This window comes from Gavia stellata, chromosome 24 (genome assembly GCF_030936135.1).
Source record: "Gavia stellata isolate bGavSte3 chromosome 24, bGavSte3.hap2, whole genome shotgun sequence".
Lineage (NCBI taxonomy): Eukaryota > Metazoa > Chordata > Aves > Gaviiformes > Gaviidae > Gavia > Gavia stellata.
The window spans coordinates 7,695,606-7,710,843 of record NC_082617.1 but is presented as its reverse complement, the minus strand read 5'-3'; the positions used below and the strand labels follow the sequence as shown (position 1 = coordinate 7,710,843).

At 60.7% G+C, this 15,238-nt stretch overlaps 1 protein-coding gene across 1 annotated transcript in view; it reads right to left on the bottom strand.

Moving 5' to 3' along the window:
• Nucleotides 1–14,991, bottom strand: part of HMCN2 (hemicentin 2) — a 35,904-nt gene extending 20,913 nt beyond the window's left edge. Inside the window, exons 1-27 of the mRNA XM_059828724.1 lie at nucleotides 14,757–14,991; nucleotides 13,760–13,830; nucleotides 12,622–12,780; nucleotides 12,259–12,381; nucleotides 11,264–11,435; nucleotides 10,788–10,894; nucleotides 10,452–10,572; nucleotides 10,093–10,356; nucleotides 9,781–9,925; nucleotides 9,376–9,497; nucleotides 9,009–9,281; nucleotides 8,764–8,905; nucleotides 8,027–8,154; nucleotides 7,654–7,767; nucleotides 7,349–7,498; nucleotides 6,449–6,643; nucleotides 5,984–6,079; nucleotides 5,486–5,610; nucleotides 5,052–5,196; nucleotides 4,798–4,910; nucleotides 4,414–4,570; nucleotides 4,048–4,210; nucleotides 2,412–2,539; nucleotides 2,153–2,261; nucleotides 1,621–1,790; nucleotides 1,077–1,172; nucleotides 782–958 (exon numbers count right to left, since the gene is read on the bottom strand). Of these exons, the coding sequence (XP_059684707.1) occupies nucleotides 782–958; nucleotides 1,077–1,172; nucleotides 1,621–1,790; nucleotides 2,153–2,261; nucleotides 2,412–2,539; nucleotides 4,048–4,210; nucleotides 4,414–4,570; nucleotides 4,798–4,910; nucleotides 5,052–5,196; nucleotides 5,486–5,610; nucleotides 5,984–6,079; nucleotides 6,449–6,643; nucleotides 7,349–7,498; nucleotides 7,654–7,767; nucleotides 8,027–8,154; nucleotides 8,764–8,905; nucleotides 9,009–9,281; nucleotides 9,376–9,497; nucleotides 9,781–9,925; nucleotides 10,093–10,356; nucleotides 10,452–10,572; nucleotides 10,788–10,894; nucleotides 11,264–11,435; nucleotides 12,259–12,381; nucleotides 12,622–12,780; nucleotides 13,760–13,830; nucleotides 14,757–14,991 (4,000 nt within the window). The remainder of the gene's footprint in view (nucleotides 1–781; nucleotides 959–1,076; nucleotides 1,173–1,620; nucleotides 1,791–2,152; nucleotides 2,262–2,411; nucleotides 2,540–4,047; nucleotides 4,211–4,413; nucleotides 4,571–4,797; nucleotides 4,911–5,051; nucleotides 5,197–5,485; nucleotides 5,611–5,983; nucleotides 6,080–6,448; nucleotides 6,644–7,348; nucleotides 7,499–7,653; nucleotides 7,768–8,026; nucleotides 8,155–8,763; nucleotides 8,906–9,008; nucleotides 9,282–9,375; nucleotides 9,498–9,780; nucleotides 9,926–10,092; nucleotides 10,357–10,451; nucleotides 10,573–10,787; nucleotides 10,895–11,263; nucleotides 11,436–12,258; nucleotides 12,382–12,621; nucleotides 12,781–13,759; nucleotides 13,831–14,756) is intronic.
• Between the last annotated feature and the right edge of the window lie 247 nt (nucleotides 14,992–15,238).

The window sequence follows — 15,238 nt, the reverse complement described above, 5'->3', positions numbered from 1 at the left end:
TACACACACACACACTGTATTTGCCCCGATGGGCTACTTCGGCCGCAGTGGCCCTTACCCAACACATCAAGGTTGTAGTGTTTCTCCGGGCGGCCGGGCCCCTGGCACGTGTACCTGCCCTCATCCTGCACGGTGGCTCGCCCAATCTGCCGGAACAAGCAGAAACACTAAAATGCTTTGTAGCAGAGCTCAACCCACGCAGCCCCTCCATGGGGGCATTTTGTGCCAGCAGAAGCTGTGGGAATGGGATCAGTCAGCGTGAGGGGCAGGAATGGTGCTGAGCCATGGGCAGAAGGGAGGGACAACCCCTCCCTCTGCACCCACTCTCTCCCAAAGGTGGGGAGGGGCAGATGGGGGTCTTCACAGCCCTGTTTCCCCTCCCTTCCTCTGCAATACTCCGAAACATCACCTGGAGCACAGTCCCTTCCGCAGACAGCTGCATGCCTGGCTTTGGTGAGAGCAAGTTCCCGTCTTTCAGCCAGCGGAACCCCTTGGGGGGGACCCCAGGGGCCGGGCACTCCAGGGTCACCGGCTGGTTGACGATGACAGAAACGTTCTCCTCCTCACCCAGGGCGGCGGCAGTCGCTGGGAAACAGATTGACAGGGCAACACCTTTCCCGTGCCACCCCCTTTGGTACCCCTCCCCAGGGCTGGGACCCCACAGCCCTATGAACTTGCAGGGGGACAGTGGAGCAGCCCCATAGTCCCGAGCATCACCTCCAGCCCCACAGCCACGCTGGTGGGAAGGGACCAGGGGTTCCCCTGCTCACTGCAGACTCACCAGTCACCTGCAGGCTGTACCAGAGCTCAGCGACGCCGGCCACATTGGAGGCCATGCAGCGGTAGCTGCCAGCGTCGGAGAGCTGGGCACGCTGGATCTCCAGGCGCTTCCCATCCCTGGACAGGGTCCAGCCCAGTCTGACCGAGAGCTTCTCATGTCCCTTGTACCAGGCAATGTCTGGAGGGAAGCAGGGAGCTGAGCTGTAAGGAGCGATGCTGCTGCCCCTCTCACCAAGGGGACCCAGGGAAAGCCCCAGGGAGGCATAGGCAAGAGCTGAAGGAGAGGACCAACTCACCAGGAGCAGGCAGCCCTGAGGCCAGGCACTCCAGGGACACCGTGCCATTCTCCAGGACGGCCAGGTCCACCGCGCTGGGTTGGATGGTTGGAGGCACTGCAACCCAGCATGCACAGTCATTGGCTCTGCGCAGCCCAAGCCAGCTGCAGCCGCAAAGTGTGGTGCCATGGGGCACAGCCGGGCTCACCCAGGACTTTCAGCATGCACCGAGTCCTGGGAGAGCAGCAGCCAGGGGCGAGGGCTCGCTCCCCGCTCTGGGAGGGGACCACATCACCATATGGTGCTACTGCTGCTCCCCAAGTCAGCTAGCAGATTTGTTCCAGGGGAAACGGGGCTGAGGGTAGACCCTCTACTGGGAAGCACCCATCAAGGATGGATGCTATGGTTTACTGCAGTGTCAGTGGCCATCAGCTCTCAGCCTCATTGGCAAAGGACAAGATCCCAATGGACCAAGCGGGGCCAAGACAACCCATCCCTTTGGTCAGCCACACTCTCCCTGACACGTGGGATGGATAACGGGTCTTGCCCCAGACACCGTGTTCACCTTGCACCGAAACCTGCACCTCTGCCTGGGCCACCCCTGCCCAGTTGCTGCCCTGGCAGATGTAGAGTCCTTCATGGGCAAGCCCCACACGGGCGATCAGCAGAGTCCCACCATCCTCGGAAACCACCACACCGTCCCACTCGCTCAGCGGGTGCCCGTCCTTCAGCCACCTGCAAGGAGTGGGGTGGGTGTCGAGTCCTCGGTCTGTCCCACCACCCCCTACCCCCCCTTTCTGCCCACCAAAGGAGTGAACAGTGGGGTGCTGGCAGCAAGGATTGTCCCCTTGTCACCTGGAAAGGGGGTGCATTGCCCAGATCGTTGGGCAGAGAAGGATCCCAGGGGCAAGGAGCAGGAATGGATGCCTCCCATCCTAAGGGACACCCCAAGCCAGAGGTCCCCATCACCCACCCTGAGCACCCATCCTGTTCTCTGCTGCAGCTTTGAATGCTGGGCTGCAGAGCACCACCAAGGAGTTCTGCAGCTCCTAAGGGAGCTCAGCGGAACATGAGCAGGACCACTCTGTAGTACTCACTGGATTTGGGGTGTGGGGATGCCCAAGGCACGACAGTGAATCCTCAGGGAGTTGTTGACGACGGCTGTCAGGTGGCTTTCCCCATCGCTGATCAGCAGCTGTGGGGGAGCTGGGGGGAAAGGGGACCTCAGGCTGGGACCACCCTTGGACCCTGGCACAGGGATGTGGGAGCAGCCAGGGGCTTGAAGGGTGCGGGACCCCCGTGGTACGTTAAGACCCGCAACCTGCGGGAAGAGCATTTCAACCAACGGACACGAACCTTGGACTTGCAGGCTGTAGCTGAGTGAGGCGTTCCCTGCGGTGTTCGTGGCCGTGCAGGTGTAGAGGCCGGTGTCCGTCACCTGGGGCTCGGCCAGCCGGAGGGATCCTGAAGGGAGGATGCTGTACCTTGGGGAAGAGGGAACAGAAGAGCTGGATGGGAGGAACAGCCATGTCCTCTGTCACCTACCCCTGGGCAGGAGCTAAGGGCTGGGAGCTCACCATTGCCTTGAGACAGCCCAGAGAAGGTTCCCAGGGCCACCTCCTGCACAAGGAGGGCTGTCCACGGATGCAAAATCCCTTTGCTCAGCTCCTGCGTGAGCTCGGCACGATGCAGCAGTGTGAGCCACCCACCCGGGGGTGACGGGGCTCCCTGCGGAGCATGGCCCCTGCAGCTGGAGCTGGCCATGCTCTCGCTCCCAGCGCTGTCTGTGCTCCACAGACATAACATCATCTCAGCCCACGGCTGCAGATTCCTCCTCGTGTGCTCCCATAAATCACCCGGGTACAGGAGGACAAGCCAGCTGAGATGCAGGGAGCAGCACAGGTCAACCAGGAGCAGCCGTGGGAAACCAGACAAGAACGACAAGGCAACACAGTCCCTCAAGAAAAGCAAAACCAAGATGCCTTCCTGCTTCCCCAGACCACAGCAATCGTCAGGTGCAGGGAAAGAAGTGATTAACCCCAAGATCAGGGCCCATGATTTTAGGGAGCCCCTTCCAGCATGGTGCTAACATGCTGAAAAAGCAGGTCCTGCTTCCAAGGGGGAAGACCAAGGCTCTCAATAAACACATATCCAACCACTATCCAGGTCATCTTCTCTCATCAAATGGCATTATATGACTGTCCCATCGCTGCCATCAGCCTCAATGCCATCAATAAATTAATTTGGTCCTCCAGAAGTCACCCACTGGAACAGAACTGGCCTTCAAACCCGCGTTCCAATGCGGACAAAGCCACCGCCAGGCTCACAACTATGTTTCTGCCAAACCTTGGCCCAGGAGCATTTCAATGCCTAAAGCCCATGAAATCACCCCGACATGGGGGCTGCAAGGGGCAAGGGAGGCTGCAGCACCCCCAGCCTCCCCAGCTGCCTGTCTTCTCTACGCTGCTCTCCTCCAGACCTCAGAACTCCTCTTCCTCGGTGCCCTGCAGGCACCTGGGTGCAGAGCAGCATCAAGCCCCGGTCCAACACCTCTCGCAGGGATCTGCCCTCCCCAGGCGCATTCTTGGCCTCACTGCCTCTGACACCATGATGGCACGAGGCAGGAATGTGCACGAAGGCGGAGGGGTGAGCAGGGCCAGGGAGCTGTGCTGGCGCTGCCTTCCCTTCCCAACCCCAACCTGAGTCCAGGGCGAGTGTGCAAAGGGTTGGGAGCAGCTGCTCCATCCCAACAGATGTTTGTATGATGGAAAAAAAGCCTGGCGATTCTTGCTCTGCTCTCTTTGAAGAGCAGCACTAATGCTGTACTGCTCAGCTGCCTCTGCTCCTGCCAGAGCATTGAGCATTGGCTGCTCAGCACCAGGGATGCCCTTCGTACCTCCCCACTGCTGCTACCCTTCACGGACCCAACATCCCTCCGGGGAGAGACACAACACCAAGAGAGCATGGCCCCGGCACCCACAGACCTCCTTACCTTGCCGTGGCAAGAGGCAGTGGCTGGGACTCCTGGGTCCACACCACCAAGGGAGGGGGATAGCCTTGAACCTCGCAGGGCAGGGTGGTCTCCTGCCCAAGCACAGCCAGGATGGCTACGGGGTCCGATGCTTGTGATCCGTTAACGCTGATCCTGGGCTTCGCTGGGTGGAAAGGGAACGTAACTGGTGCAGGAACACTTCAGGTGCCCCACAACCCTCATTGCTGCTCTCCCCATCCCACAAACCCATCTGGCACCTGGCTAGGTGGCCCAAGGAAGCTAGGAGAGTCCCCAGGTCATGCTCTTCCCACCAGCCACCCTCCAGAGCTGCTTTACTAGGAGCTGACACCGGGGCCAGTCACTCACTGCTGACAGAGAGCTGTATCTCCCGGCTGGAGAAGCCTGCCACGTTGGTCGCTGTGCAGAAGTAGGTCCCAGCATCCTCAGGAGAGGGCGAAGGGATGAGGAGGGTCCCATCGGCATCAAGGTGGTAGCGTGGGCTCAGCGAGATGGGCTCTGCGCCCTACAGAGGAAAGGGAAGGGAGGAAGGAAGACAGCAGAGACTTTCCATGAGCTGAGCATCCCAAGGGCAAGAGGGCTCTGGACCCATCAGAGCAAGCTACCTCCTGGTCCCGGCCCTTGGTGCCACCTCCCCAGGCAGCCACAGCCACACTGACAAGATACATCCCCTCCAAACACGTTACCCCACACCCGAGGGTGACCCACAGCCTGCCTGTCCCCGTCACCTACCTTTGCCCAGGTGACAGTAGGGGGGGGCACGCCGGTGGCATTGCACAGCAGGGTGACAGCCGCTCCCTCGGTGGCAGTGATGAGGACAGGGCCAAACTCAATGCTGGGAGGAACTGGGAAGGAAGAGAAGCACCTCAGCCTGCATGGCCAGGGCCATGTCCACCAAAGAGAGCAGTGCTTTGCTGCTTAAGAAGTCAAAGGGCACCCACCCCTGTTCACCACAGAGCGAGAATGCCCGGCACCCCGCCACTCACCGTGGATGACCAGGGACATATCCTGCCTGTGCGAGCCAAGGGCATTGGTCACCTCGCAGGTGTACCTCCCCGCGTCCCCCTGCGACGCCTGGTCCACGTGCAGGCTCCCATCAGCCTGGACGGAGTAGTGGCCACCTGGGGCTACCTGGGCACGGGCAGAGAGCAGTGAAAGGGACAGACGGGGGGGGGTCAAACATTACCATATCACTGTGTCTTTGGGGCATATCTAGAAACTGATCCTTGAGCGGTAGGAACACCCTGATGTGGTGATAAACCCACATTACCCTCCCAACCCAAACGCTCCCCTGGCATCTTCCACCAGCAGCTTTGGTCCCAGGAGGTTGGGGTACCCGTCCTGCAGCAAAGCCCCCGCCGCAGGGACGCAGTCACAGCTGCCCACCCACCCACCATCCCGGCAGGCGCGGAAGCCTCACCGGCTGCCCATCCTTCAGCCAGCGGCGGGTTGGGAACGGCCTCCCAGCCAGGATCACACAGGGCAGTGACACGGGCTGGCCTGGGAGCGCACGGACCACAGGGGATGCGAGAGCTATCTCTGGGGCTGCTTGAAAGAGGGGAAAGGGAAACAATATTAATTGGAAATAAACTGGCCAGGAACACTCAGGAGAACAGATCGGGATCGCCTTCCTTCCAAGGTCCAGACCTTGGCTCGGCACAAGCTGGCTCCAACATTCAGCTCCCCCAAGAATTTGGGGATATTTGTCTACAGTTTGGGTTCAAGCGCATGTCAACGCATTAAGCCAGAGAGGTGGAAGGGCATTATCTGAACCCTGTGCTGGGAGGGTTTGCTGAGCATTCACCACGGCTGGCTCGGGAGCAGACGTGGCTGCACGGGTCTGCCGCTCGCTCACCGTTGGCGCAGCCAGTGCTGGCAGCAGGGATCGATACCTCAAAAAAAGCATGTAAAAGCAAACCGTGTCCGGTGACCGTGAGCTTGACCTCCGCTTGGATTTTCCCAAACTCATTCTGGGCTTCGCAGATGTAGACAGCTTCGTCATCCAGCGAGGCACCTGAAGCACGGCGGGGAGAAGCCTGAGCCCAGTGGGGCTGGAGAGGCACCAGCAAATTTCAGGATGGGGTGACAACCCCCTCCCCTGACCCACCACTGCCTCTGACAGGGGAGAGACCCTGCAGCGCTGGAGGCTTGCAGGCTGTTACAGCACAGCTAAGCTTGCACAAGCAAGAAGTGCAAATAAACCCACTATGTCAATACTTTACTACTGCAAAAAGAGTGAGCATGGGGGCTAATCCTGCTGCTGGGACACCAGCCTGCAGCGGGCAGAGGGAGAGCACCCGAGGGTGACACTGTGTAAGCATGCACCTGGGTGGGATGCCCACATGCGCTCTCCGCCACGCCAACGCACGCTCAGCTCTCTTACTGTCTATGAGGAGCTCGGCAGCATCCAGCTGGCTGGAAACACCACGCGGCCCGCGCCAGCCCGTCACGGGCTTCCCATCCTGCCGGGACCAGGTGATCCGTGGTGGGGGAGAGCCCTCGACGTGGCACAGCAGGCTGACGCTCTCCCCAACCTCAACCGCCACGTCCCCCAGGGGCTCAAGGAAGTGAGGGGCAGCTGGAGGAGAGAGCAGCGGAGAAGGGGCTCAGGCAGGTCTGACACCCCGGGTTCCCCAGAGCAGGCTCTGTGCACAGCTGAGCCCAGAGAAGAGACGGGGCTGCCAAACCTATGAGCCAGGTGCCCTGAAAAGTTACAAGATTGACTTAAAGAGTTTGGTGTTTTTTCCAAAGCTGTTATAGCCATTGCAGTTTCCATCCCTTCCAGTTACACTCAGCACCCTCTTAGCTCAGCAAAACCTCTTGCGCTTTTCCAGCTTTAACTGCTTCAAGCCTTATTGCCCCCAATTCAGAACCTCCTGCCCCCCCCCAGGCTCTTCCATCCCTTCTGCCTCCGGTGGGAAGCCCTGAGCATCAGTTGGGGTACCTGGATTTTCAGACACAGAAAAACCAGCCCCCACCTCTGCCTGATCCCAATAATTGCGCTTTGCATCCCCAGTCTTGCCCCAAGACATTGTGTCCCATGAAATAGCACCTGTACCAATCTTCTGCCACTTCTTGAGCCTCTTCCCTCCTCTTGACCCTTGGAAATCCCACCAGGCTTCAGCCTGCTCGTACCGAGCACCAACACCGCGTGCTGGGAAACCAGGGAGCTTGGGGCAAGAGAAGCCTTGGGAAGCAGCAAGTGGGAGCTGAGCTGGGAGGGGGAGCGGTGGAGACAGGCTCGAGTGCTCGGTGGGACCCAGAAGGAAAGGCAGAGACTTACACCCCACTTCCAGCACGGTGCTGTCGAAGGCGATGCTGGCCTCGCAGAGAGCCTCACAGACGTACTGCCCTGCGTCCTCCTCCCGCACTGCCTGCAGCCGCAGGACGGCACGCTGGGTGCCGGGCGGGAACGCCGCCACCGCCTGCTCACCTGCTCCGAGACACCCCCCACGTCAGCACCCCGAGTGCCTCTGGGGGTCCCTCCGGCCACCAGTCCAGGGGACCCCATGTGTGACATCCCTGCAGGGCGGTGGAAGCCCCCAGTGCACGGAGGAGGTTTGCTCCCCAGGTCCATCCCAGTCTCACCTTTATACCATGTGATGTGGGGTGGCGGCACCCCCAAAACCCAGCACTCCAGCGTCACGTCTTCTCCCACCAGTGCCTTCAGGCTGGGCGTCACCGCGAGGATGGTGGGAGGCTCTGCGCCGCGGGGAGAGAGACGGCTTTGGTGACTCCCTGCAGCGCTCGGTGTGGTGCCATTCACCCGGGGGGGACCCCGGAGCCCTGGGAGCTGCCCCCCCAACACCCTCCATCACAGACAGCCCCATCCCATAGCTCGCATGCCGCAAGGTCTCAGCCAGCAGCCAAGGGACAGCAAGGAGGGATAATAAATCCCTCCTGCGGCAGCTCTGAGCCCGGGCTCTTCCCGAGGCACTGCCGGCCGGCGGGGAGCAGGTACCCGTGAACTCCAGGGTGACGACTTGCTCGTCCCAGCCCAGCACACTGCCGGCATAGCAGCTGTAATTCCCCGCATCCTCTGGGACGGCAGCCCTGATGTGCAGGGTCCCCTGCGCATCCGTGAGAACCCTGCGGCAAACAGGGAGAGAGGGAGAAACGAGCCCTGTAAAAACAGAGCTGATGAAAACGGTGTTGAAATAAGTGAGTGGGCTTAAGGCCATCCCACACATGTGGTAAGTGCTGAGCATTTGATAGATGTGGGTTAGCACTTAAAGCCAGCTCCATCAGCTGCTGCAGGGAAGGATGTTGCTTTGAACCAGGGAAAAGCATTGAGAGTTGGCCTTTTCATCTCCAAAGTCAACAAAAAAACCTTCCCCAAAGTCCACTCCAGCCCTCACAGCCTGACACAGGAGGTGGAAGCCAAAAGGCAGAAGAAATTAAGGGGAAGCAGAAGGAGTGTTTTGAGGCTTGAGCACACACCAGGCATGCAAAGCACCTTGAGTCCCCCTCGGTGGGGACGGTGACCTGGATAAGGCAGGGTGGCTTAAAAATAAATATATGAAATGAAGGCTAGCAGCATGCCAACCATCTCGGGTGCATAGGTTGGGGATACAGTGATGCTTTCCTCTTTCCAGAGCTATGGGCAACCCGAAGTCCCTCAGCCTGTGGACCCTGCGGGGGGAGCACCATCCCCAGTGGGACAGGGAGGATGAAGGCACCCCGGTCCCCATGCGTCACCTCTCGTCCTGCTCCAGCACCCAGCCCCAGCGCTTCCAGGCGGTGTGGGGCGGGGGGTGGCCCCCAGCCGTGCAGTTCAGCCGCAGCTCCTGGCCCCTGCTGAAACGTTGGGGGCTGGCATCGACCTTCACCCACGGCGCCTCTGCACGGGGTTGGAGAAGGGCTCAGCCCCTGGGTGCCATCCGCCGCCTGCCCACGGGGCAAAGCATCGCCTGGGCCAGGGTCCCACGCGGGGCAGAGCCTACCCTGGATGAAAAGCCAGAGGGAGGCGGTGGCAGTGCCGTGGGCGCTGCGTGCCACGCACTCGTACGGGCCCCCGTCCCCCAGCTGTACACGGCTGATCTCCAGTGAGTGGTTCTGCAGCAGCCTGGTCCGCCCGTCTCCCGGCTGTGCCGCCTTCCCGTCCCAGCTCCACGTCAGGTTGTAGGGCACATCACTCAGAACCGGGCAGGACATGACCACATCTTGGCCTGGTGAAGCCGTGATGTTGCCCGGGGCTATGAGACGTGGCGGTGGCTCTGCAAACGTGGCATGCCGGGGTGAAATGAGCCCCTGCCCAGCCACAGACCCAGAGGCTCAGGGGCACCGAGGCTTAGGATGAGCAGTCCCCACCTGAGACAGAGAGGTAGGCACGAGCCCGCGTCACCCCGACCTTGCTCGTGGCTGTGCACTCGTAAAACCCTTCGTCACTCTTGGACACTGCAGGGATCAACCAGCTGACGTTCCCCGAACTCCTATGAAAAGGGAGAGACTACAGGGTCACCCCTACCCTGGGGCTGCCATACCATCACCCTGCCCCAAATCCCTGGGACTTTTTTCCATCTGAGTCAGGCAAAGGGGTGCATCCCCACACCCTGCAGACACATCCCTCGGGATTTTCCACCGCTGCCTTCAGATGCTCAGGACTTGCAGGTACCCAGCTAGCACACAGCATCCCCCCAGCTGGCACAGCTCAGGGGACTGCTGCTGCCCACTCAGATCCATCATGGAGCCCACTGGGTGAAACCAGAGGCTCACCTGAAGAGCCGTTCTTTCCCAAGCTTCACCCAACTGCGGCTGAGCTGCAGGCGAAAAGGGACTTCGCTCCATGCGGAGCAGGAGATCAGCTGTGGCTCACGGTTGTAAGCCTGGATCTTGCTGGAGATGTTCACTTTGGGTAGACCTGGAAGTAGTTGGGGACACACACACACATAACACTCCTCGGGACCTCAACAAGAGCTTCATTGGAAAGCAGGATAAAAAAAATACCCAAGCAGAAACCAAAGCGGAGGCAGTGCTGAAGCCTCTGGTCCCTCCTCAGCACCCTTGGGGACCGTGGGGACCACTCACCAGGGACCACGCTGGTGTAGGTGACCCCAGAGAGGCGGTGCAGGGGGTGGCCCTGCGCATCTTCACCCTTCACCTTCAGCAGAAAGTCACCCAGTGGGACGCGGAGTGGCGAACCCACCCAGAGCTGCCCCGAGGAGGTGTTGGAGAGGGGCTGTGCGGGCAGCGAGAGGAGGGTATGGCCAGAGGTGTTGAAGAGCTCAATCTCCTGCAAGTGCCCAGGCGGCTTCAGACCGGTGCAGTTCACCACCACGGAGATGGGCAGACCTGGGAAGAGGGACGGGAAAAACCAATCCAGCCACATTCCTGGCTTCAGGAAGCCCAGACGCAGTATCCATACCCCTGGGCAGCACCAGCCTTACCCTGCACTGGCCGGTCCCCGGGCTGGCTGGCATCAAAGTCTGGCTGGGTGGAGAAGCTGGCTTGAAAATTAATGTTGCTGATGCCGGTGATCCTCAGTGAGTGGCGGCCGCTGCTCTGGGTCTGGAAGCAGAGGGAGAGGCACATGCCAAGAGCAGGGGAAGGGGGAGGCAACGGGGAAGAGAGGAGGTGGCAGCCAGCCCCGTCCAGCCCGCTCATGTAACCTCTGCCTGGCTGGAGGTGGATGGGAGAAAGCCCACGCCTGGCAAAGCCTGGCCGGCTAAATATCCATCAGGGGACACATAGGGGACAATGTGCGGGGTCTGCCACCAGCCTACCGTGACCGACCACGTCCCTGGCTCGTGGGGCTCCAGGGCCACCACCATGGCTGAGTTGGGGATGCTGAGCAGTTCCTTCAGACCTTGGCCTTTCTCGAGGACCTTTCCTGCAACAGTGAGCGAAGCTCTGGCACGAGCAACCCGGGTCCATCCCCTGGTCCCTGCAGCCGGCCAGAAGTCCCCTCCTCGGGGCTCACCGCGGTGCAGAGCCCGTCACACAGCTCACAGCTGGGGCAGCAGAGAAAACCCTCCTAAAACCAGAGGCAAAGCAAACCCGGGAGGGGAGCAGAGCAGATGCCCTTGGTGCTTAATGAGGGCTTTGCAGCTCATTGGTTTTTTATTTAAGTTTTCACCACGGAGCGTGGCGATCCCCATGCCTGCAGCCCCCCGTTTGTCCTGACCTGTGGGGATCCTCCGAGCACTCTCCGGGAGCCAAAGCATCACCTCCCGCCCGCTCCTCTCCTCTGGGCTCCTACCTGCTGGATCCCGGACCTCTATCCCTGGGGAAGGGCCACTCAGGGATATGGTAACCTCCTTCAGGCTAGGGTCGAAGGGCACGGGCCACGTGTGCTCCCCGCCATCCTCGTGGTCCGTGGACAGTAAGTGGACTTTGGAGGCCTGGATGGTCTCTTCCACCCACTTCAGCACCTGGGGACACATGGGGGGGAGATTAACCTGGATCCCCCCTCGCCACGGCCATTTCAGGAGCAGGGCTGTATTGCACCAGGTCAAAATCTCAGGCAGGGCTACAAAACAGTGCCCGGGCAAGGGGCCACCCCCAGCCAGGCGAGGTGGGTGCCAGCACGAGGGTGGCACGGGGATGGGTGGGCAGGAGATGACGGCCCAGGCTGAGCCCCCCTTGCTACGAGGAGATGCAAAAGGAATTGAGTAATCTGGTGTAATTGTTATTGCCAAGTGGCTTCTGCTCAGCTGCTTGGAGCAGACAAATTATTACCCCCCAGCTCGCTCATGGGAATGGAAACCATCAAAACACACAACTGCCGGAGGCTGGGCAGGGGCCACGGCCGGGGGTCTGCTGGGAGATGCTGCTCGGTGATGAGCAGAAAAGCACTTCACTCTTCCTCAGGTCTCTGAGACTTCACAGGTGCACCAGTCAAAAGCTTCAAGGGTGGGAATGGGCAGAGAGGCTCCTCTCGCTGTGGCCAGGCCACCCGCCGGATTCCCGGGGTGCCGAGAGCAACAGCAGCACCCCAGCTTCAGCCTCAGCCCCAGGCAGACACCTCCCCTCTGTGGGGGCAGGCGGGTCAGCTCACCCCCAGGATCAAGCTCGAGAACAACCAGCCTTCTCCAGACCTCGCTTCAGCTTCGGGCTAAAGCAGGGCTCCCAAAGCAACCCGGAGTGCCTTGGGCGCAAGGATTAACCCCAGGAAAATATAAGAGCAGCCAAGCCGAGCTGGACCACACGCACCTCCGTCACCCTGTCCCTGCTCCTGCAGGTCTCCCCGCTCACCTCTGTCACCTGCTGCTTGTCCAGGTGGAAGATCTGCCCGGAGCTGGTGGCTGCGATGCGCTCGTACACGCGGTACCCGGGGTGGCTCCTGTCCCCGCAGTCCCCCGTCAGCACGAACACCACCTGCCACAGCAACGCTCCCCGTAACATCACACACGGCCCCGGGGGGTCTGTCCATCCCAGGGAGGGGACGCAGCCAGCATCCACCAGCCCCCAGAACACTGAGCCAACCCGGGGGATGCAAAACTCACCCCACTAACGGGCAACATAAGGGAGTTTATTGCTGCAGCTCATTGCCAGGAGCTGCCACCAGCATCCACCCAAGACAGCTCTCGCTGGAGGCCGGCAGGCAGCACGGCTCACCTGGGTCTGCTTGTGCTGCAGCAGCCGCAGCAACTCCTCCTGCTGCTCGTAGTCCTTGGCTCGAGCATCCGAGAAGACGTAGACAAAGGAGCCGGGGTGTGAGACCTCCACGGCCAGTCTGATGGCTCCCACGCTCATCTCCGGACAGTCCCCTCCGCCCTGGGACACACAGTGAGGGACGTGGCACAGGCACCAAGCCACCCAGTGCTCAGCCCTTCCCTGCCGGGCTCCTGGCAGGATCCCACCCAGGGTCTGCCCATGGGGAGGAATTGCACCGGTTCGCTGGAGTCAGCCCAAGTGCAGCCAGAGCAGTGTGATGGTATCACAGGGTCACAAGGGCCTGTCCCTATCTCTCTCACTACTAATGAAGATTAAATCACCCATTTGGGGATCCAGACTCACAGAAGCCGCTGGCTTCCCAGGAACACCTTTAGCATTCATGCCCACCCCAGCCCATCACCCCCCCACGGCACAGCAGAACCAGCCACCCCTGGCCAGCGCAGAGGCACAGCAAAGACCAGCTCCCGCTTCCACGGGGCTTTGCACCCTGAAGGGCTGTGAAACAATTTGCAGCCACAGCTTTACACTTCCTGCCAAAACACAGCTGCATCCAAAGGGAAATGCCACAGGGATTTAGCAGCGCACAGGAGGCAGGGCAGGAGCGGGGATGGATAAAGTGTGATTAGACTCCCAGAGAGCGTTTCAGCTGGCAGAATGCAGCCGAAATCGTTTAAAAAAAAAAAATATAAAAAACTCAAACAATTTTCAAGCCACATTTCTAGAAGAAGAGATTTTTGGTTCCATGGAGAGTTTGTGCAAACTCTCCCATGGAAAGCATTCCCACTTTGGGACAACAGCTGTGAACCGAGAGGGCTCTGCCCTGTCGCAGGAGCTGGGGCACAGCACCGATGTTACCCACCCTCTCCGCTCCCACCCCAGTGTGGTCAGCCCCCAGGAATCCCACCTCGGCCCCGAGCCCCCCCCACACTCCCGGGGGATGTCAGGCCCGGAGGGGAGCAGGGATTGCTCCGGGGGACCCACCACCACGTGGGAATGCAGGGCCAGGCTTCCCACCAAGTGCCTAGGGCCACGCACCACGCCAGCCACGGAGCAGTGCCACGGGGCTGAGGACGCCTACCTGGACGTGGAGCTCCCGCAGGTGCCGCTGGAAGAGCCGGGGGTCTGCGGTGAGGGTGGCAGGTCCCACCTCTGCAAGCACACCAGTACCACCGCCTCAGCCTCCCCGACCGCCAGCACCAGCCTCCTCCAACGCCACGCTGCCAGCGCTCCCATCACCCGCCCCAGCTTAAACATCCCCACGGGACCTGCGAGACTCGGGGTTAAGCATCTACCCTGGCCTGGCACCAAGCAAGACATGGATTTGGGCAGACCAGCACCGTGCCCAGGGGCACAGCCTGTCCCGGGGAAGCTCTTGGCCAGGGTGAGCTCCAAACCCAGCACTCTTTTCTGCTGGGGGAGGCTCCCAGCAAAGCGATGCAGAAACCAATTTACTGCCTTTGCCTCCTTCCCTGTCTGGCTCCAGCAATTTTCATTCAAACTCAGTGTTTCTGCTGAAAATAAAGCCTCAGTCCTGCTCTCCTCATAGGGGGTCGAGGCTCTTTTGGAGAGCAGCTGCTATTTATGGGTGTGCACAAAAATCCCAAGCCAAAGACTGGGACAGAAAGAAATTATTCTGGTATCACAGTAAATTACCAAAACCTCTTAGCGAGCGGTGCTTTTGTCGAGGCGACCTGAAAGCATGCTGTGGACTTGTGCAGAAACAACCCCCCCAGTATTAGACCAGGGAGATCAGGACTGGCTGGAAGGAGAAAAGCCACGCGCAAGTGGGTACCAGCATCACTGGGATTAATCTAGTGAGAAATGGCTTGCCCCATGCCCACAGGGCAGCTTGGGGATCGGAGCCCCTGCCCAGCACCGCGCCCTTGAGCTGCGGTTCATCCCATGCTGGCGTCCCCATTGCAGCGGTCACTGGGGTATTAAAAAGGTGGAGAAGGGACAGCGCAGGCACTTGGGAAGTGCACGCTTCAGCCCCAAACCCAGCCAGAACCTCACCCCGCCTCCCCGCAGCCCCGTCCCCCAGCGGGACGCGTGCCCCCACCCTGCCCCAGCCGTACCTGGGTCGTGGAAGGGGACCAGCGCATAGTTGCTGATGGGCTTCGTGCTCCTGCTGAGCGTCCGCTCCAGGATGCGCGAAGCCCCGTCCATCACCTGCACCAGGTCATCGTACATGGAGCCAGTGACATCGAAGACAAAAGCCAGGGTGGCCCCCCCTGTGCCGGGGATGGGCTCGGCGAGACCGCGGGCCAGCAGCAACCAGAGACCCACAAACACCCCTCCGTGGGGTGGCATCGTGGGGGAGACCCTCAGGTGCTTGGGACACCCCTTCTGTCCTCACCCCTGCTCCTTCCCCCAGACCCCCTGGGCACCGTCCCCACACCAGAGAGGGACACGGGGTGCAAGGGGCCACACGCAGTGGGGACAGAGCGGGGACCCCGGCGGGGGGACACCCAGCCACCCACAGCTGCGGACCTGCTCCTCCAGCGTTCAGCTTCTGGGAGGGAGGGAAAAACAGGACTTTTGGAGCCAGCTGCGTAAC